Source organism: Gadus morhua, chromosome 10 (assembly GCF_902167405.1).
Source record: "Gadus morhua chromosome 10, gadMor3.0, whole genome shotgun sequence".
Classification (NCBI taxonomy): domain Eukaryota; kingdom Metazoa; phylum Chordata; class Actinopteri; order Gadiformes; family Gadidae; genus Gadus; species Gadus morhua.
This window is the reverse complement of record NC_044057.1, coordinates 13,809,951-13,832,286: the sequence shown is the minus strand read 5'-3', so window position 1 is coordinate 13,832,286 and position 22,336 is coordinate 13,809,951. Positions and strand designations below refer to the sequence as shown.

Genomic DNA, 22,336 nt, shown 5'->3' with positions numbered 1-22,336 from the left:
AGAGAATCGCTTTGCCATCTTGATCAGTTGTGGTATGGAACCACGCTGACAGAGCTTTTTTATAGTGTCAGGACCCCAAGCTTGATAGTTCTGGGTGCTCCAATTTTGCAACCTTGTGCGGGAACAGTGGGTGCACACTGTGGGTGCACACTGTGGGTGCTAACACCAAGGGCCCATTCACCTGCTTTACTCTTTCCCCCTCTCTCTCACACACACACACACACACACACACACACACACACACACACACACACACACACACACACACACACACACACACACACACACACACACACACACACACACACACACACACACACACACACACACACAGAGAGAGAGAGAGGAAGAAGGGAAAATGAGGGTGCACAGAACCTATGATTTCCACACTTAAACTAGCTCCGGGTCCACTGGACCCGAACACCCTGTGTGTAATATAAATGTGATGGGGGGGTATACAGGGGGGGGTCATTGAAAATGTTTTCTGATTCATGTTCCTCACAGAAAATGAGCCAAAGCCAATGAATCTTAGTTCAAAAAAATAATTATTTGTATCACTTTTATAAAGCTAAAAACTGAAAACGGGTCCCACAGACCCGAACACCTTATGTCATGCAATGTAGGGCAGGGGTCAACGACCACGTCCCTCCGTATGTTTCTCGCATAACCCTGCAGGCTGCAATAAGAATTGCAATCCGCGCTATAAGACGCCCATAAAGTCGTAAAGTAGTCTGCCCCATGGTCATATTCTAGGACTGTTGTTGTTTAAAATCGAATTGCTCCGCCTGTATCTTTCGGCATTGAAGCCTATTTATTTATTTATTTCAGCAGGTATTAAAATTGTATACCTGATTTCATAACAGATTTAAACAGCTGTTATTGAGAAATACCTGAATTCAAAAGTGTTGTTATTGAGAGATTTGCACACATCGTCGGGCCACGTTCCAAATCGAAGGTCTGCTTGATTGATGTCTTGTATTTCTACTCTTCATGTATTTGCAATGCACTCGCTAGGCCTATTGTTAAATTGTTGTTAGATTGTTAAAATAAAATATTGAAGAAATAACTTCCCTATAATGTCGAATTTGTCCTTTGAAATTTTTGACTTTGCAGAGTTGGTGTTTCCATTGCACATAGGCTATTCTAATTAGCCCAACATATTGCGGATGGCGCTTCAAAAGCGTGCAGTAACATTAGGCTATTAGTTTATTTTTATTTTATTCTTACTCACAATTAGTTTAGTTAACATTTTTTAATGTAGCTCAAAATATACATGTTAAAAATATATCTAAATTGTGGGTGTGGTCATACGCCAGTAGTTTCTGCCCCACCGAAATGAAGGGGCACCGCACGCTACTGGTCGGCTCCCAGACCGAGGAACAGAGGGGAGACATTTCCTACAGGGCCCGGGCCGATGCGCTCTCAGGGGCAACACCCTTCACTTCTACCGTCAGTGGGTCTGCTTATAGGTCGGAATATGGTTGGAATGAAGCGGCCACGGATTCTTGACAGGCATGGCACTTTATTCTTACACACAACCGGACTCGTTCATGTAGTGTTTGCGACACTGCCGTATATTGGTTGGTCATGACGTAGTACTGGAACGAGTCAGACGTGCATCGGATATCCCGGAGATAAACCTGAGTTCATACAAACAGTTGTCCGCTCGTCTCATTTCAATATGATAACCTACAACATCACATATGGAGGTAGATTTGTGTCTTTATTATGCAATCAAAAATAATAGGTTTGAGAGCAAAACTTTCCACACTGCAATCAAAAAATAGGTTTGAGCGCAAAACTTTCCACACTGCAATCAAAAAGTTTATTTGAGAGCAAAACTATCGACACTGCAATCAAAAAATGTTTTATTGCAAGATAAATCAATGTGATAAAAAAATTATTAATGGGAATCCAAAAGTTTTGTTTGCAAATCCAAAAGTTTTGTTTGCAAATCCAAAAGTTTTGTTTGCGAATCAAAAAGTTTTGTTTCCGAATCAAAAAGTTTTGTTTGCGAATCCTAAAGTTTTGCTTGCGAATCCAAAAGCTTTGCTTGCTGTTGAGCTGAATCTCGTGGGCAGGACCTACGCCGAAAGATGTAAGACACGTCTCTATTGGCCAGTCTCGATCGGAGTGACAGCTTGGCAACATCCACAGTTAGTAACGAGAGAGGGAGCTCCCGATTCCCGCTCTGTCTCATCATGGACTTCAAAACTCCCTCTCTCGTTACTAACTGTGGATGTTGCCAAGCTGTCACTCCGATCGAGACTGGCCAATAGAGACATGTCTTACAAAAAACTTTTGGATTCGCAAACAAAACTTTTGGATTTGAAAACAAAACTTTTGGATTCCCATTAATATTTTTTTTATCACATTAATTTATCTTGCAATAATTTTTTTTTTGATTGCAGTGTGGAAAGTTTTGCTCTCAAACCTATTTTTTGATTGCAGTATGGAAAGTTTTGCTCTCAAACCTATTATTTTTGATTGCATAATAAAGACACAAATCTACTTCCATAATCACACTGGCGACGAGGATAAATATGGAACAATAAAGTCCGGAAAAGAAGAGGAATATAAAGCATTTCCTAAACCGCGGGAGTTTAGCTAGCTTCACAGTTAGCATAGCCAGCATTCCGAGGACTGAGTGGCCAACGCTACACGCTGCACTCGTCATGTCGCTCGCGCACACTCCTGCCCTCCATGCATTTGACTCAGAAACGGATCCAAGCTCGGTGGGGCCGCGTTGGACCAAATGGGTGCAGAGGTTTGATAACTACACTACTGCGGTCAACATCACCGGCGATGCTAGGCTAAAGGCACTGCTGCTGCACCTAGCAGGAGAGCGCGTGCATGATATCTACGACACGCTCGCAGATGAGGGAGACAAATATGCAGGCGTAAAGGCAAGGCTCGAAACGTACTTCACCCCCAAGAAGAACACTCAGTATCAAGTTTATATGTTCAGAAAGGCAGTGCAACTGCCAGGCGAAAATCTAGACACATACTGCACTAGACTACGCATGCTTGCAAAGAACTGTGAGTTTGCAGACACTGACAAAGAGATCAAAGCACAGCTGATTCAAAGCTGCACTTCAACCAGGCTGCGTCGACGCGCGCTGAGAGAGCCTGACAACGGCTTAGATGACCTTCTCGACCATGGTAGGTCACTAGAACTGTCCGAGCAGCAAGCAGCGGGCATGGAACAGACAGATACTGCATCAGTGAATGTGATCCAGCAGAATTGGCGGCCCAGCCAATACACTGGGAGAGGCAAGCCCAGCAATAACTGCAGGAACTGTGGAGGACAATATCCACATGAAGGAGACTGCCCAGCACGGGGCAAGGACTGCAAAGCATGCGGTAGGATGAATCACTTTGCTCGACAATGCAGATCTAGGCAACAAGAACCAACCAGAGGGCGTGAGCCAAAAGACGAAGAGAGAGAGAAAGGTAAACAACACAGACGCAAAGTGTACAATGTGACCAGCACCGAGCAAAATGGTGGCTACAACTCGTCTAGCAGCGATGAGAAATATGTGTTTATAATAAACAGCAACAGTGGCAATATGCAGCCACAGACATGCATCAAGCTCAACGGTACCAAGATATCAGCACTCATAGACTCTGGAGCTGCAGTGAATATTATCAGTGAGTCCGTTTTCAACACAATGACTCCACGCCCGCAGCTCACCACAGTCAGTGTAAAGATATATCCTTATGGCTGCACCAACCCACTGCCCATAGCTGGAGCATTCAACTGTGATATTGAGGCAGGGAACAAAAAGACTAAGGGTGTGTTCTACGTGCTGGAGGGTGATGGCTGCTCCCTGTTAAGCTACCAAACAGCCGATGAGCTTGGCCTGATCAAAATAGTCAACAGCGTCTCATCCAGCTGGTGGACAGTTATCCAGAGCTCTTCCAGGGAATAGGCAAACTAAAAGATTTTCAAGTCAAGCTACACAGCAACAAAGACGTGCAGCCTACCTGTCAGCCACACAGGCGGGTGCCGTTTCACATCCGAAAAAAAGTTGAAGACGAACTGCTGAAACTCGAGAATGATGACATCATAGAGACAGTCACAGGCCCTACGCAATGGGTCTCCCCAATTGTGACGCCTCCCAAACCAAAAACCCGGATAAAGTCAGGATCTGCGTCGACATGAGACAAGCCAACACCGCCATACAGCGCGAACGCCACATCACACCCACCATGGACGACGTCATCCATGAGCTCAACGGAGAAACGGTCTTCTCCAAGCTGGACCTGACTGCCGGATATCATCAGTTAGAGCTCCATCCGGCCAGCAGATACATCACGACCTTCACCACACACCAAGGTCTGAGGCGATACAAACGCCTAAACTTTGGAATATCGTCTGCCGCGGAGGTGTTCCAGAATGCAATATGCCAGACATTGCAAGGGATCAGCGGTGTCATGACCCTCACCGAGATCAGAGAAGAAACACTCAAGGACCCGATATTACAGGAGGTCACTTCCTACATCAGACACAACACGTGGCACAGGATCACCGACAACACACAGCATGCTGCTACTCTGAAGAAATTCATCCGAGTCAGCGAAGAGCTGAGCATGCTGCCCAGCAACGACATCGTCCTCAGAGGCACGAGGATCATCATCCCAGCATCCCTTGAACACAGAGTGTTACAGTTAGCCCATGAAGAACATCAGGGCATTGTTAAAACAAAGACACTTCTCAGGTCAAAGGTATGGTTCCCCGACATCGATCAGAAAGCAGAACAAACTGTTCTGTTTCAAACTGTTTAGCATGTCAAGCAAACACACCCATAGCCCAGTCAGAGCCCCTGAGAATGTCAGATCTACCAGAAGCCCCTTGGCTTAATATCAGTGCGGATTTCTATGGCCCCCTCCCTACGGGAGAGTATCTCTTAGTTATTATAGACGACTACTCACGCTACCCTGTAGTTGAGATAATAAGGTCTACTTCAGCTAACACAGTTATCCCAGTGTTTGACAAAGTGTTTTCCATGTTTGGTATACCCCGAGTGGTCAAAACAGATAATGGTCCACCATTTAACAGTGAACAGTTTTCCAAGTTTGCTGACTGCCTAGGTTTCCATCATCGGAAGATAACACCCCTCTGGCCTCAGGCCAACGCGACAGCAGAGTTTCATGCGCACACTCGGGAAAGCCATCCGAGTGTCAGAGACTGTGAACATTCCGTGGAAGCAGACACTCAACACATTCCTCCGTGAGTATCGCTCTACACCTCACAGCACCACTGGAGCATCCCCAGCCGACCTAATGCTGCGGTACAAGATGCACACAAAAGTCCCCACACTCACCTCAACCATCGAAAAGAACATTGACCACACAATCAGAGACAAAGACAACACGGCCAAGATGAAGCACAACTCAGACGCACGCCGTCACACCAAACAACGCCCCCTCATTCCTGGTGACGCAGTGCTTCACAAACAACCAAGACACAACAAGCTTACAACACCATACAACAGTAAGCCACATACTGTTTCAAAAGTGAAAGGCTCAATGGTCACTGCGACCAGAGATGGACCTTCCATTACTCGTAATTCATCTTTTTTCAAGAGAGTAAATCCAGAGATACAGGACATTCCATCAGATCCCGACGAAGATGATGACGGTGACGCTGTCACTGGTGCCTCACCAAGGCCACAAAGGTACCCCTCCAGAACCAGACGACAGCGCCCTCCGTACCTAAGGGACTATGTGTGAGATGTTGGTCAAAGGCAATATGCCAACATAGCTCATATTACTGTCAGTGAACATGACAGCTCGTTCTAATGACTGTTCGTACCGAGTACACTTGCACTTGTAATACAGAGAATGTTATGCAAATTACTGTGAATGTTATAGCACAGGGTTGATATATTTATTTGATATTTGAAACATGTTGAATACCAGGGTATATGAGACATTTGAAACCAGAAGAATGTTTACTGTTTGGTACTGTGTGAAATGTTATTTTGTTTACTAGAAGCCACAAGTAAATGATATCTGGCCTCATCTGTTTACAATGCATAAGTTCATGTATGCCTATTCAGAAATGTTGTGATGCTAAGCGTCTAAAAAAAAGAAGAGAGTGATGTAGTGTTTGCGACACTGCCGTATATTGGTTGGTCATGACGTAGTACTGGAACGAGTCAGACGTGCATCGGATATCCCGGAGATAAACTTGAGTTCATACAAACAGTTGTCCGCTCGTCTCATTTCAATATGATAACCTACAACATCACAGTTCATTACTTCACTAAACTGACATACATACATACATACATACATACATACATACATACATACATACATACATACATACATACATACATACATACATACATACATACATACATACATACATACATACATACATACATACATACATACATACATACATACATACATACATACATACATACATACATACATACATACATACATACATACATACATACATACATACATACATACATACATACATACATACATACATACATACATACATACATACATACATACATACATACATACATACATACATACATACATACATACATACATACATACATACATACATACATACATACATACATACATACATACATACATACATACATACATACATACATACATACATACATACATACATACATACATACATACATACATACATACATACATACATACATACATACATACATACATACATACATACATACATACATACATACATACATACATACATACATACATACATACATACATACATACATACATACATACATACATACATACATACATACATACATACATACATACATACATACATACATACACGCTATCGCTCGCGCTCCATAACCGCGCGGGTCGCTTGTTATTCTTGTCATCGGCAGAGCACTGTCAATCAAGCACAGCCCGGTGAACGGCACATGTGATTTTTCTTCAGACCTTAGCTGTGTTCGAAATCGTTCCCTATCATGGATGTAGTGCACTAAATAGGGTGCACGCCATTTTGTAGGGTGTTCGAATTCTCAGTGGTCCACTAAATAGGGCACTATATAGTGGACTTAAAATAGGGTACATACGATGTTCCCTACATGTTACTCCCGTATACCACAATGCAACGCGGTCGTGTTTTTCCGAAGGAGAAGAAGAAGCTGAATAACCGCGAAAACTACATTTAATGATGGAGTCTCCGGCTTTCGTTTAGAAATGTCAACAATTTATTTGGGATTTAACATAGAATATTTAACATTCCAAATTAATAAAAAAAATACTTGAACAAGGAAATGTAACATTCAACATCAATACAACCTCCAGCTTTCCTCGTGAGTGCCTGATTTGTTTACATGATGTGGGCGCATCTGTCTGCGTCTCACAAATACCCGGCGCATTTACTGACGCAAATGACGTTTAGAAATGTTCAGCGTAGTGTCCGAATTCTCGTTCCCTATTCCCTATATAGTGCACTAAATCATGTGCACTATATAGGGAATAGGGAACGAGTGTTGTTGATGCATTATTGTTGTTTTGTTGTTGCATATTTGAAATAAATCATTCATTCATTCATTCATTCATTCATTCATTCAGTGTAAAGGGAACGATTCCGAGCAAGGTACGTTTTATTACTCTATTTTCTGGGAATAATTGACGCAAGCAGAAACCAGAAAACAAGCAGTTTTTTCGTTTTGACAAGAAAACGAAAATCAAAATTTCAGTTTGTTCATTCGTTTCTTCGTTTTGTCAAAAAAACAAAAATCAAAATTTCAGTTCGTTTATTCGTTTTTTGGTTCTTACTGAGCGAAACGAATTTACCACTCAAAATGTTTTCCGCCGGTGGGCGGGTCCTCTTATTGGCTAGCGTGCTTCGTTGACCTGTGCTCTTCATAATAAAAGTTCTTTTGATAGTTTGATAATGTCGACAAAAATATTACTGTATTATAGACACTAGCAGACACAGAGGACCACACCACCCACAGTCAAGACTGACACGGCTTCAAATAACAATAATAGTATTCGTAATCATTTGAAAATGAGAACTTCTGAAGTTATGATGACTTCAGTGCAGTTTAGCCACAGTTAATACATGCAGAGTAGACCTGAGGGCTTTACTACGACATCATTGTCCGGCTCTGAACTATGCGCTCTGTGTGCGTTCACATCAAAGGAGCTGCGATCGCGGGCTGCTGATTTCCTCACAGCCTGAGAGCTATGAGGAATACAAGTGATTACAACACATTTCTGACAGCTGAACATTGCGCAGGGCTCTCCGTGAGACGCACGCAATTCAACCCATGCACACGCTCACACGCCACACAACTTGCGCCGCTATTTAACAGCGGAAGGGTAGGAATCAAATGCGTCCGGGTGAAATTTCAAAATCGTCCGGGATTCAAAATCGCCCCCCCCCCCCCCCCCCCCCCCCCTCCCGCCCAAGTTTGGCCTTGGCGTCTCGCAGTCTCTCTGTGTTTCCATATATTCTCCACAGCTCCACCCCCAGTCTGAACCAACTGCAATTTTTCCCCTTGGTTTTCCTGGGAGTTTTTACTCAGTCGATGTGAGGGTTTAAGAGAGAAGAGGATGTTGTTATGATGCTCATGCTATGTAAAGCCCTTTGAGACAAACTGTTTGTAAAAACGGGCTATAAAAATAAAATTGCCTTGCCTTGCCTAACCCGCTTGGACTGTAATTCATATTCATGCTACTAGTTTGATCATTGACTGACTACATGAATAGAGATTCTTATAGAGTTCTTATAGTCAAACGGTATAGGGTATATACACATTTTTATGTGTTTAGGCCAGTTATGAGATCTAGTTAACATCATTAAAAGTCATTTCCAAACACATTAAAGAAAAGAAAAAAACAAAAGCAAAGAGATTTTGCAGCAGTAGCACACTTTTACTTAAACAGAGTGGGATAGGAATCAGGTCAACAAATCATCTAAGAACATCTAAGCTGTCTAACACATTACCAACGCAACATTGAAACATCATAAAACATCACAAAAAAGAGTTTGCTTTGTATTCCAGCTGGCCTGTTATGAGCAAATTTCTATACGCTACTATAGATCCATTCCAAAACAGGTTCCAAGTAGGCTATAGGACAACGCATAATGCATCCTGGAATTAGTGAAGCTTGCCTGCTGACACGTTAAAATGACTGTCACAACTGCCATGAGCAAAACCATTTGTACATAGTGTAGGCTACAGTAGCCTATTCGATATTGAATGAAGTAGGTTACTTTACACTCCCTGTCACTGTACAGAGTAGACAATATGATTTGCTTGTACAGCACCTTAAAAAACTCACTGTAGCCTATATTCATAGGCACACCCAGCCTCGCTTTCAATATAACACGCACTCGCATTCTGTAAACACCATCAGTAAATAATAATATGAAAACAATGTAAAATATCTTTCAACAAGAAAAAATAATTTGTTTACTTTAAATGGATAAAGGTCAACAAATGCGCAATTTTCAGCTGTCAGAAATGTGTTATGATCACTTGTATTCCTCATAGCTCTCAGGCTGTGAGGAAATCAGCAGCCAGCGATCGCAGGTCTGCTCTGCATGTATTAACTGTGGCTAAACATCAACTGCACTGAAGTCATCATAACTTAATAAATTCTCATTTTCAAATGATTATGAATACTATTATTGTTATTTGAAGCCGTGTCAGTCTTGACTGTGGGTGGTGTGGTCCTCTGTGTCTGCTAGTGTCTATAATACAGTAATATTTTTGTCGACATTATCAAACGGAAGAACTTTTATTATGAAGAGCACAGGGCAATGAAGCACGCTAGCCAATAAGAGGACCCGCCCACCGGCGGAAACCAGATATTGAGTGGTAAATTCGTTTCGCTCAGTAAGAACCAAAAAACGAATAAACAAACTGAAATTTAGATTTTTGTTTTCTTGTCAAAACGAAAAAACGGCTTGTTTTCTGGTTTCTGCTTGCGTCAATTATTCCCAGAAAACAGAGTTATAAAACGTACCTTGCTCCACGTGACTCAAAGCTTGAGCCTGTGTGGTCAAATCTCTGAAAAGTCAGTGCTGAAAAGTCAGTTCTGAAAAAAATACATTTCAATGGTGTAAATTTACACCTTTACAAGTTTTTAAAAATAAATATTCAACCTTTCAAAACTTAATTCTCAATGTATGAACACCTGTTTCAAAACTGGGAAACAATGAAATCCACTGTTAGAACAGTGCCAGATTTGAAACTGCAAATGCGCTGGTGAAGTTTTTTGAACTTTGAAAATATGTTTGTGAAAAAATTAATACTTTGAAAATGTGTTGGTGAAAATGATGAAGAAGATAAAATAGAACACAAAATCATCTTTGCAGATGTTCGAATTTTTTGTTGCAAAACCTTTTTTACAAGGTGTTGAGTTTTCATACCCAGACTTACAAGCCTTTGAAACTTGTTTTTCCAGGTTTGAATTATGGCAGGATACTGGCTCCATAGTTAGGGTCTCTGACCCAGAGACAAACTGGTGATGGCCAAAATGTAAATGCAATCAAGAGGATGTGAATCACAACAACATTTTAAATATACAAGAAAGGTAAAGATCTATATGAACAAAAAATATCGAATACACAAATAACAAATGAGGAAAATAAATACAGACAAACAAGAATAGCAGCTGATGTAAACGGTATTTCACAGTAGTGTTGCCCAGTTTTTAAAGAGTACAAATTGGTACACTCAGGATGTTTTAAGGTGCTTGTGAAATGAATAGTTGAATGTGAATGTATAGTTCACGTATGGCTATGGGATAGAGGCTGTCTCTGAGCCTGTTCTTTCGAGCTTTGAGAGACCTGTACAGGTTGTGTCCTGTGTGGGATGGGTCTTTCAGGACGTTGGCTGCTCTGCCCAGGCCGCGAGAGCTGAAGATGTCCTTCAGGGAGGGCAGTGTGCAACCAGTGATTTTCTGGGCGGCGTTGATGATGACCCTCTGAGAGGCCTTCCTTTCCACTGTATAACCATGTGGTTATACAGTACGCCAGCACACTCTCGATGGAGCAGCGGTCGAAGGATACCAGCAGCTTCCCCTCCAGGTTGCTTTTCCTGAGGATCCTCAGAAAGTAGAGTCGCTGCTGGGCCTTCTTGACTACTGTGGTGGGGTTTGTAATCCAGGAGAGATCCTCTGTGTTGTGTGTGCCCAGGAATCTAAAGTCTGAAACCCTTTCCACACGGTCCCCCTGTATGAGTAGGGGTTGGGGCGCTGCACTGTTCTTAGAGAAGTCTATAATGATTCCTTTGTTTTTGTGTTGATCAGGATGAGGTTGTTGACTGAACACCATGCTGCAAGTCTTTGGACTTCCTCTCTGTAGGCGGTCTCATCTCCTTCTGAGATAAGTCCAACCACAGTTGTGTCGTCCGAGAACTATCTCTCTCTCTCTCTCTCTCTCTCTCTCTCTCTCTCTCTCTCTCTCTCTCTCTCTCTCTCTCTCTCTCTCTCTCTCTCTCTACCTCTCTCTCTCTTTACCTCTCTCTGTCTCTCTTTCTGTCTGTCTCTCTTTTCTTTCTTTCTGTCTCTCTCTCTCTCTTTAACTCTCTGTCTCTCTTTTTGTCTCTGTCTCTCTCTCTGTGTCTCTCTCTCTCTTTCATGCTCTGTCTCTCTCCAGGTTGGATTTCTCGACCTCATTAGTTTTCCAATTAGCCTCATCATCTGTCAGCTGTCATTTGGTCACTCAGGGCAATGTTGACTCTGCTGCCAATCATATGCTCCGATTAATCTCAGTGGGACACTGCAGCCAATTGTATGCTCTGATTCATTTCAGTGCGGGACCAGTTGTGCTGCCGGAAGTCTCACTGACCTACAACTTGTGAAGTTAATACACCATACTTTACAAGTAGTATACACGTTGATAAACTACACTTTACAAGTTGATGCTTAGTACTATAAAAGTTGATAAACTACAGTTTACCAGTTGATAATAGTATAATTAATATTAATACATGATACAAGTTGTAGTTTGTACTTTTGCTTTCTAATCTGTTCCTTCGAGTTAGGGTAAACCAGTCGCCAAGTGTTTGGTGGTGTACTTTAGGGTGGATTTCTTAGTTTTTCCACTCCCTCTCTTCACTCTCTGGATATCGTGTTACTGGGGATTATCATTTTCGCACGATGTCTATAGGTGTGTGTGTGTGTGTGTGTGTGTGTGTGTGTGTGTGTGTGTGTGTGTGTGTGTGTGTGTGTGTGTGTGTGTGTGTGTGTGTGTGTGTGTGTGTCTGTGTGTGTGTGTGTGGGTGTGTGTGTGGGTGACACAGAAAACCCCAGCCTAGCATTTGGCCAACCCTAGCCCAGCATGGTGCTAAATCAAACCAAAGCCTAGCATGGTGCTAACTTTAACCATAACAAAAATATATATGTAGCGTAATACCTAACAAAACGAGCATACGTGTAAATTATGTATTTTAGATTCCACATATTTGTTTGCATCGAAATAATTAGAATCTCAGTTTTAATAATGATAATATCAAAATGAAAATTGAAACCTCACGTTTGATATTATAAATCGCAAGTAGGATCTTGGGATTTGGTTAGGGTTAGTTAGTTTCGTATTTAATTACATTATACCTAACATTCCACAAACGGTAAGATGGTTTTGTTATTTTTAGGTATGAACATATTGCATGCATGTATTTATAATTGTGTCCTACATGCGTGCGGGAGCGATAAGGAGCGGCGCTACCATCAGCCCGCCGCGAGCCATCTTTGTTCTACATCAATAGTCTCCAACCCAACCCTGACCGGCGGCTGAATGAGTCAGAGTGAATGGACGGTCATTATGTGTCGAGAGGAGCCAGTGAATGAGATAATCTCCTTTCTACTCCCATCATTCTCCCCTAACCTCTTCCTCTCTCACCCAGCATATGGCTGCGCCACCACACCTCCAGCTCTGGCATTGTTGCTGAACATTTATCTCCAGTAATAAGCAGGCAGTACGCTACTGTGTTCATAACACAGGCAGTAAGCTACTGAATGTAGAATAATAAGCAGGCAGTAAACTGATGTATGCATAATAAGCAGGCAGTAAGCTATTGTATTTATAATGCAGGCAGTAAGCTGTTGTGTGCGTATACAAAATCAGGCAGTAAGCTGTTTTATGTAAAATAAGCAGTTAGTAAGCTAGTGTATTTATAATACAGGCAGTAAGCTGTTGTATGCATATTAAAAACCAGGCAGTAAGCTAGGGTATGTATAATGCAGGCAGTAATTAGTATGTTTGTAATCTGTAATGTTCCTACACTTCCTGCCCTGTGGTGACCAGACCTTCCCGTTTCCATGGGGACAGGACCAGTTTCTGTTAGCCCTGGACCAGCCTGCTAGCTCATGTTTTATTTTGTGTGACAGATGGCCCACCCCTTCAGCCCGGGTCAGAAAAATCACAATAGTTTATCTCATTTTGAGCAGGTTTTGATCCAGTATGACGACTTGATGACTGCACAGAGGAGGAGCAGCCTGTGGCCGCGCTGTTTAGGCATTTTCACACATTGCGTTGTTCATTGGTCCATGAAACTACAAATGTCCCCTGACCTAGCCACCTCCAATGGACTTTAAAGGTTGAATATATGGTTAGCCTATGGTTAGCGGTAGCCCCAACTCTTTACCAACAGTTATCATTCACTATTAGATCCCTGTTAAGCCACTGTTAACCAAACCCTGTTTACCCACTGTTAACCTTACCCTATTTACCCACTGTTACCCTAACCCTGTTTACCCACTGTTACCCTAACCCTGGTTACCCACTGTTACCCTAACCCTGGTTACTGACTGTTGGGCTCCAAGCCTAAAACACAAAATAATAACTCATTATTTGTACCTGCCCCCTCTGCTTATTTTTACTGTAAATATTGTTGCTCCTAGTTTTTATTCCATCTTCTTCTCTATCTTCTGACCCTTACTTTAACCCTTCTCCATCTTCTTACCCTTACCTTATCTCCTCCATCTTCTAACCCTTACCTTAACTCTCCTCCATCTTCTAACCCTTACCTTAACTCTCCTCCATCTTCTAACCCTTACCTTATCTCTCCTCCATCTTCTAACCCTTACCTTAACTCTTCTCCATCTTCTGACCCTTACCATAACCCTTTTCCATCTTCTAACCCTTACCTTAACTCTCCTCCATCTTCTAACCCTTACCTTAACTCTCCTCCATCTTCTAACTCTTACCTTATCTCTCCTCCATCGTCTAACCCTTGCCTTAACTCTTCTCCATCTTCTAACCCTTACCTTAACTCTTCTCCATCTTCTAACCCTTACCTTAACTCTTCTCCATCTTCTGACCCTTACCATAACCCTTTTCCATCTTCTAATCCTTACCTTAACTCTACTCCATCTTCTAACCCATAACTTCACTCTTCTCCATCTTCTAACCCTCATCTACTTCTGACCCTTACCTTACATAGTAGACCAGACTTCACCATTGATCCATCATGGACACTTATCTACGGCTCTATAGCATATAATATATACGTATAAATGTATAGATATATGTATTTAATATATATGTATATATACATATTATGTATGGATACATGGATGTAAACCAGGGAACACTTATCTAAGGCCCTATAGCGTATCATATCAATAAGTTGTGTTTGTTCGTTAACGGGTCTCTCCTGATTGAAGTTGATCAGCATATATAAATCCCAGGTCAGTGACGGAGAGCCCTATTCCTATTTGTGGAATCTCTTTCCACATTAACTATTGAGGAGTTTTTTCACGATGCTGGGCTCTCTGATGGCGTGCCTCTAGAACCCTGACCTATATAATACACCGGCTCACAAAAACATGTCCATGTTGTTGAAAACACTAAACATACTTTAAACAGTAGGGGTTCACAACCTCGGGCTATTGATTTACCACTAAATTGTCATCAATACACTTTTTGGACCTTGTCAAAAGGAAGCGGTAAGATATAGATAAATACACATGCTGAGCAGAGTGCAGGCCACGCCCCTTTATACACATCACTACTGCAGGCCACGCCCCGTTATACACATTGCTACTGCATGCCACTCCCCTTTCTACACATTACTACCGCAGGAGGCCCCGGGCCACGCCCCTTAATGTGCAATACTTTTGCAGGCCACGCCCCTCTATACACATTACTACTACAGAAAGCTCTGGGCCACGCCCCTTTATACACATTACTACTGCAGGAGGCCCTAGGCCACACCCCTTTATTCACAATACTAATATAGTAGTATAGTATGGTGCTATACTACTAACTACTTACATTTATATACTAAAAAAAACACACTTTATATCTACAGTTAGAAGAGTAGAGCTACAGAGCTACAGAAGTAGAGCTTTAAAGCTATAGGAATAGAGCTATAGAGCTAAAGGAGTAGAGCTATAGAGGTAGAGCTATAGAGCTATAGGAGTAGAGCTATAGAGCTATAGGAGTAGAGCTATAGAGGTGGAGCTATAGAGCTATAGGAGTAGAGCTATAGAGCTAGAGTAGAGCTGAGTAGAGCTATAGAGCTAAAGGAGTAGAGCTATATAGCTATAGGAGTACAGCTATAGAGATAGAGCTATAGGAGTAGAGCTATAGAGCTATAGGAGTAGAGCTATAGGAAGTAGAGCTATAGGAGTAGAGCTATAGAGCTATAGGAGTAGAGCTATAGGAAGTAGAGCTGAGTAGCGCTATAATAGAGCTATAGGAGTAGAGCTATAGAGTTATAGGAGTGGAGCGATAGAGCTATAGGAGTAGAGTTATAGAACTATAGGAGTAGAGCTATAGGAGTAGAGCTATAGGAGTAGAGCTGTAGAGCTAAAGGAGTAGAGCTATAGAGCTATAGGAGTAGAGCTATAGAGCTATAGAAGTAGAGCGATAGAGCTTTAGGAGTCGAGCGATAGGAGCGAAGCCAGTCTGTTATAAAATCTACGGTCCTCATCATCGTCATGGGAACGAGCGGGAATGTTTAGACTTTCTACAGCTGCTTCCTGTTGACCTCATATCCCCCCCCCACACACACACACACACACACGCACACGCACACGCACACGCACACGCACACGCACACACACACACACACACACACACACATATATATACACAAAAACACACACTCACACACACACACAAACACACGCACACACACACACACACACATACAAACACACATATACACACGCACACACAAGGATACACACACACACACACACACACACACACATACACACACGCGTCATATATGAGAGATATAATATATATACACACATGCACATAAATCACTTAGGCCTACTTTTTATATACTTACTTTACATATTTGATACACAAAATATTTATATACATTTATATACATATTAATGCAAATATGTATATATATATGTACACACAAATTATATATAATGCATATGTATATTTTATTATATTAGGTGTTCCTGATCTTTCATAACCCGTTTCTCACCATCCTTTCATAGTCTCTACTTCTCTCTGCAGGCAACACACACACACGCACACGCACACGCACACGCTCACCCATCCACACACACACACACACACACACACACACACACACACACACACACACACACACACACACACACACACACACACACACACACGTGCGCTGTCTAGTTGTGCATATTAATGAGCGGAGGACAGCGAACTGCTCTTAAAAGTGTTCCAGAGAGAGAGAGAGAGAGAGAGACAGAGGGGAGGAGAGAGAGAGAGAGAGAGAGAGAGAGAGAGAGAGAGAGAGAGAGAGAGAGAGAGAGAGAGAGAGAGAGAGAGAGAGAGAGAGAGAGAGAGAGAGAGAGAGAGAGGGAGAGAGAGGGAGAGGGAGAGAGAGGGAGAGAGAGGGAGAAAGAGGAGGATCGTTGTTTCTCCCGACCCGGAGGGCTGAGTTATTAAAGGACCAGATCGCCTCTCTTCGTGGATGTTTGAGTCGTTCTCTCAGGGTTAAGGTTCTTCTCTTAGGGTTCCATTCTCTTGGGTTTCCGTTCTCTCCGTTCCCTTCGCTGCTGATCGGTTCGTCTCTTTCCCAACACGTCGCGGAGATCTTTCTTCTTCTTTCTTCCGAACTTCCTTCAGCCATGCACCGGGGAGCTGTGGTGTTGCTGCTCTGTGTCGTGGCCTTATTGTTCTTAACGACTGAAGGTAAAATACTTAACTTATTCTTCTTGAGGACTGAAGGTAAAATACTTAATTTATTCTTCTTGAGGACAGAAGGTACAATACTTTACTCTTACTTCTATAACCAAAGGTTGTACACATCTCATCCGTTTCTCCACTCAGAGACATCATGTCTAATGTAGTCAGACGCACACGGACTGTTACTTTAAACAGAACACAAACTCCTATCCTGCGGACAGTCCGGGTTTAAACTACCTTAAACAACTGTTTAACCAGTGTTAAACTACAGTAGCCGCGACATACATCCGATCCGCATAGATTTCTATGCGGAATAGAAAATGATCATATACGCCTCATTCGGAATACAATTATCTGTTCGGCATATAATTCTATGCCGAATAGAAGAGGTGGTGTAGTCCGTTTTAATCGACATGTATACACTTATTCCGAATAGATTGGGGTTTAACTTAGAGCAGCTGCAGTAGTTCGCAATTGGTCCACTGAGCCCCGTAGGTACTTTTATGCACACCGAACTTGACCGCTGTCAAGGAAAGTGGATTTATTGCCTGATTCGCGTCTTTGTTATCACTCCGTAAGTAGTCCGGTAAGCGTGTCCGGTTGCTAAGCGACGGGACATGTGTGTTTATTAATGACGTGTTCGCGTATCGTAGTGTCCGCGCGCGTCCAAGATAACTATAAATCAGTAAGCTACTACTAGTACTTTTGCAGGCTGAACGTTAAAATACTTCTTAACTTAGAGAGATGGCAGCTGCAGTAGTTCGCAATTGGACCTTGGAGGAGACAAATGTCCTCTTGGAGGTGGGGGTAAATATAAAGTTCGGACGAGAAATTGACGTTGTGCTGTCGTCCTCCTTCTTAATTGAAGGAGCAGGCAAAGAAAAGCTCTCTCCTGCTGTGCTTTCATTAAAATCAAATTCACAATGCCAAATAGTGATAAGACGTGATGTGTCAGGTGTGCGCGAGAGACATAACGGACACTTTTGTTACTGCCATACAGTACATTCGGATCACATGGAACAGATCTATTCCGCATAGAAATCTATGCGGATCAGATGTGCCATGTAAACGCGGCTAGTTAAACCAGTGTTAAACTACTGTTAAACCACTGTTAAACCAGTGTTAAACCAGTGTCAAACTACTGTTAAACCAGTTTTGAACTGCTGTTAAACCAGTGTTAAACTACTGTTAAACCAGCGTTAAACTACTGTTAAACCAGTGTTAAACTACGGCTGGTATCTCAGTAGTTCTGAATAGGAATTACAGTTGGGTTCCCAATTTTATAACATTAAGTAATATGAACTTTAATAGGTTATTATTACACCATTAATATTTATAATAAGGTTTTGTTACAGGTTATAACTCAAAATAATATGAACTATAATATGTTATTAATGCATTCATATTCATAATCAGGTTTTATTACAGGTTATAAGTGCCGATGCACCAGAAAAGGTCCTAAGATTCGTTACAAGGACGTCCAGAAACTGGAAATCAAACCCAAACACCCCTTCTGCCACGAGAAGATGATATTGTGAGTACCAAGGTGATGAGTATTCACGTGATATGAATTCAGGAGATCTTGTGGGTAGTGAGGTTTTGGTTTGTATTTAGAGGATTTTCTATTCAGTTGATTCTGTATTCAGCTGATCATCAGCTGACCTATAATTCATGTATTCTATTGTGCTGCCTTTTCTGTTTACTGTGGTGTGAGCCATAAGTAAATATACACTTACAATGTCCATGGAAATGTGAGTGCAATGTGTATTCAATATAATGTTAAACGTGTACAGTTGAAAACCATTCTGTCACACAATGAGGTCAATAAACCTTCAGTTCAATGAAAAGAAAAATGACTGAAATGTACAAGCACTATTCAAGTGCCTTCATGAAGCACCATTTTTTTTTTTTAATCTCTGTGTCTATTAATCTGTGTCCCTGTCTGTTAATCTGTATCCCTGTCTGTTTATCTGTATCCCTGTCCTGAATCTGTTTCTCTGTGTCTGTTTATGTCTGTTAATCTATGTTTTTGTCTGCTAATCTGTGTCTCTGTGTCTGTTAATCTGTCGGTAAATCTATGTCTCTGTCGGTTAACCTGTATCTCTGTCTGTTAATCTGTATCCCTGTCTGGGATCTGTGTCTCTGTGTCTGTTAATCTGTCTGTTAAACTATGTTTTTGTCTGTTAACCTGTGTCTCTGTCTGTAAACCTGTTTCTGTTCATCTGTATCACTTTGTCTCCTCATCTGTAGGAGTTTTTACACTGCAAAATATACCTGTCTTATTTGAACAAGTTTCCCGGCATGGTCCGCGCGTTTACCCTGACCGAGGTCCTATACCGTCTTCATTTCGCACCCCAAATTACCCTCTCGGACCTAACACATATTGGGGGTTCCATTTTCATGATAATGCGATTAGACAGCATTGCAGCACTAGGGGCAGGGTTTAGAGGTGTCAATGACGTAAAAGGTGCGACCCACAGCCTGGAGTTTTAAAAGCAGGAAAAAGCTGAGAGAAAGCAGGTCAATGGTCGTCCAGACAACAGAGACAACTCAGCGACATAAACATGAGTAGTTCTAACTGAAGGGACTGTGAAAACCGCGAGCTGCTGACCATCATAAGGTGATGCAGTCGCATTTAAAGAAGACGGTGAAAGATGGTGCGATCTACCAGGAATTAGCAGAGGAACTTTCCTTACAAGGCTTTCGTCTGGATAAAAAACAAATGGTGATTCTTTTTTGTTGTGTTTTTTTAGAGGTTTTGTAAATAGTTCTGCACTTAATCATGAACTTGCAATGTTGACGTTTTTCACAATTGTAAATATTAAATCACGTTTGTAGCCTACTCAGATGAAGTCTACTCATTCTTGCATGCAAGTGGCTCTAATATAAAAAATTAAAGAACATTGAGAGTATGCTAATTATTCTAAATAGGTCTACTCTCCGTGCGTACTCCAGCCTGCTACAATGAATCAAGAAAGCCGGCTCCTTAATGAAGGGGAATATACCCCTTGGTTTAACACAGGCAAGACAGTGAAACTGTAACATCTGCCCAGCAGCGTCCGTACCTGCTTGGCAGCATAAAAATGCCTTGTGTCTCTGTCTGTTAATCTGTCTGTTAATGCGTCTCTCAGTGTCTGTTAATCTTTATCTCTGTCTGTTAATCTGTATCTCTGTGTCTGTTCATATGTATCTCTGTGTCTGTTCATCTGTATCTCTGTCTGTTAATATGTATCTCTGTCTGTTAATACACATCTGTTCATCTGTATCTCTGTGCCTATAGCGTCACCATGGAGAACGTGTCTCGGTTCAAAGGTCAGGAGTACTGCCTGCACCCCAAACTCCAGAGCACCAAGAACCTGGTGAAGTGGTTCCGCATCTGGAAAGACAAACACAGGTACGGTACCAATGGTAAAACATCTGGAAACCAACAATGCACCATATAATATGTAATGAGTGAGGCGGGTACAATGACTGTTGTGTTGTATTTGCAGGGTCTATGAAGCTTAGAGCATCTCAGCTCTACGATCACGATACTTGGATGAAACAACTGTAGGCTTGTGTACTGTGAAGTATACAACACATAATTCTACCCTAAACTCTACCCTTAACTATCAAGACCCTATCCCAAGACACTAACTCTACATCGGGACCCTAACCCAAGACCCTAACGCTACATGTAAAACTTAACCCCGGACCCTGTACACCGACCCCTAGCTGCTGGTTGATGATCAGAGCTGCCAGCAGTTATACTATCACATCCCATCCCTGTGATCAATGTGACCCTAACCTTAACCACAAGGGGCAGTATAGAGTTTATACTATCACAGCCCTTTCCTGTGATGAATGTAACCCTAACCTTTAACACAAGGGGCAATATAGAGTTTATACTATCACATCCCTTTCCTGTGATGAATGTAACCCTAACCTTAACCACAAGGGGCAGTATAGAGTTTATACTAACACAGCCCTTTCCTGTGATGATTGTAACCCTAACCTCAACCACAAGCAGTTAAGCGTTTCCAACCCCAAATCGACCCGCCAAGCTAATCCTAAAACTGAATAACGAGAAAGAATCTGATAAATTGAAATATAATTTGGAGATATAATAAAGCAACATACATGTATATGTTGGGATTTCACTGTGTATGTGTAGAGCCTGGACTGGCCAAGGGAAAGGTTAGGAATATGAGCAGGGGCGGAGCTAAAAACTCTATTATCTAGGATGGGCAGAGCCATTTCTAAATGCAGACAATAAAAACGCTTGAATCTTTACTCGGGAATTGTTCTTAAAAATGCAAATAGTGACATTTGTGTCAACATCCATCAATCTTCTTGAAAAGCCATTTTTTTGCACTCTTAAAATGATCTATGTGATGTAACAATCTACTTATATTAATAAATATAGAATTATAGAACTATATAGAGCCTTGAGAACAAGGCCTTTAGAATAACAACTTGTTGAAACGCATGCTTAGCATATCCTATTCTCTTCACTATTTCAATAAACTCATGCTTATGTTTCATGGTAGCTGTTTCCTCAATATATTGTGAAATGTCTCTAATGTTTATATTTCTATAGATATAGATTTCAGAATATATATTCAGTATATTTAAACATATTTTCTTTACTTAATGTGCATTGCTCTCATTTTAAATAAGACTTCAACATATAAAGCCTTTGGAAATACTGTTTATTTTTGTTATTAGCTCGTCTAGTATAGGATGATAAATGTATTCTGAGTTTTAGTGTTTCTGTTTAACTTTCTTTAAGTGTAAAACAATAAAGTGTGGATGCTTCGGCTGTGTTGGTTTTTCCGTCATTGGGAATAGTTGTAATACTATTACTACTTCCCTAACCCGAGATAATACTAATACTGACCCTAACCCGAGTTAATAATATACTGTATTGCTAGATAATACTATACTGTACTCAAGTCAAGGTCAAGGTTCAACTTTATTGTCCCGCGAGAAAAATTTGTCTTGGGCTCGCTAATAATACTACCCTAACCCTAGATAATACTAACCCTAAAATACTAGTATCCCTAACCCTAGATAACACAAATACTAACCCTAGCCCTAGATAATACTACTATATAATTAATACTATACTGTACTACTAGATAATATTACTATACTGTACTGCTAGATAATACTACTATACCCACACATTTATGGGTGTGTTGGTTAGGGGATGGAGGT

General features: G+C 41.6%; 1 protein-coding gene across 2 annotated transcripts; it reads left to right on the top strand.

Moving 5' to 3' along the window:
- Window positions 1–16,810: 16,810 nt before the first annotated feature.
- cxcl14 (chemokine (C-X-C motif) ligand 14) lies at window positions 16,811–21,934 on the top strand. Of its 2 annotated transcripts, none has more exons than XM_030368737.1 (4): window positions 16,811–17,143; window positions 18,554–18,671; window positions 20,418–20,531; window positions 20,629–21,934. In XM_030368737.1, the coding sequence occupies exons 1-4, from the start codon at window positions 17,080–17,082 to the stop codon at window positions 20,642–20,644; spliced, it is 312 nt and encodes a 103-aa protein (XP_030224597.1). In that variant the 5' UTR covers window positions 16,811–17,079; the 3' UTR covers window positions 20,645–21,934. The 2 variants fall into 2 exon arrangements, with proteins under 2 accessions (XP_030224597.1, XP_030224599.1); XM_030368739.1 differs by having other exon boundaries at window positions 16,818–17,143; window positions 18,566–18,671.
- The last annotated feature ends 402 nt before the right edge of the window (window positions 21,935–22,336 follow it).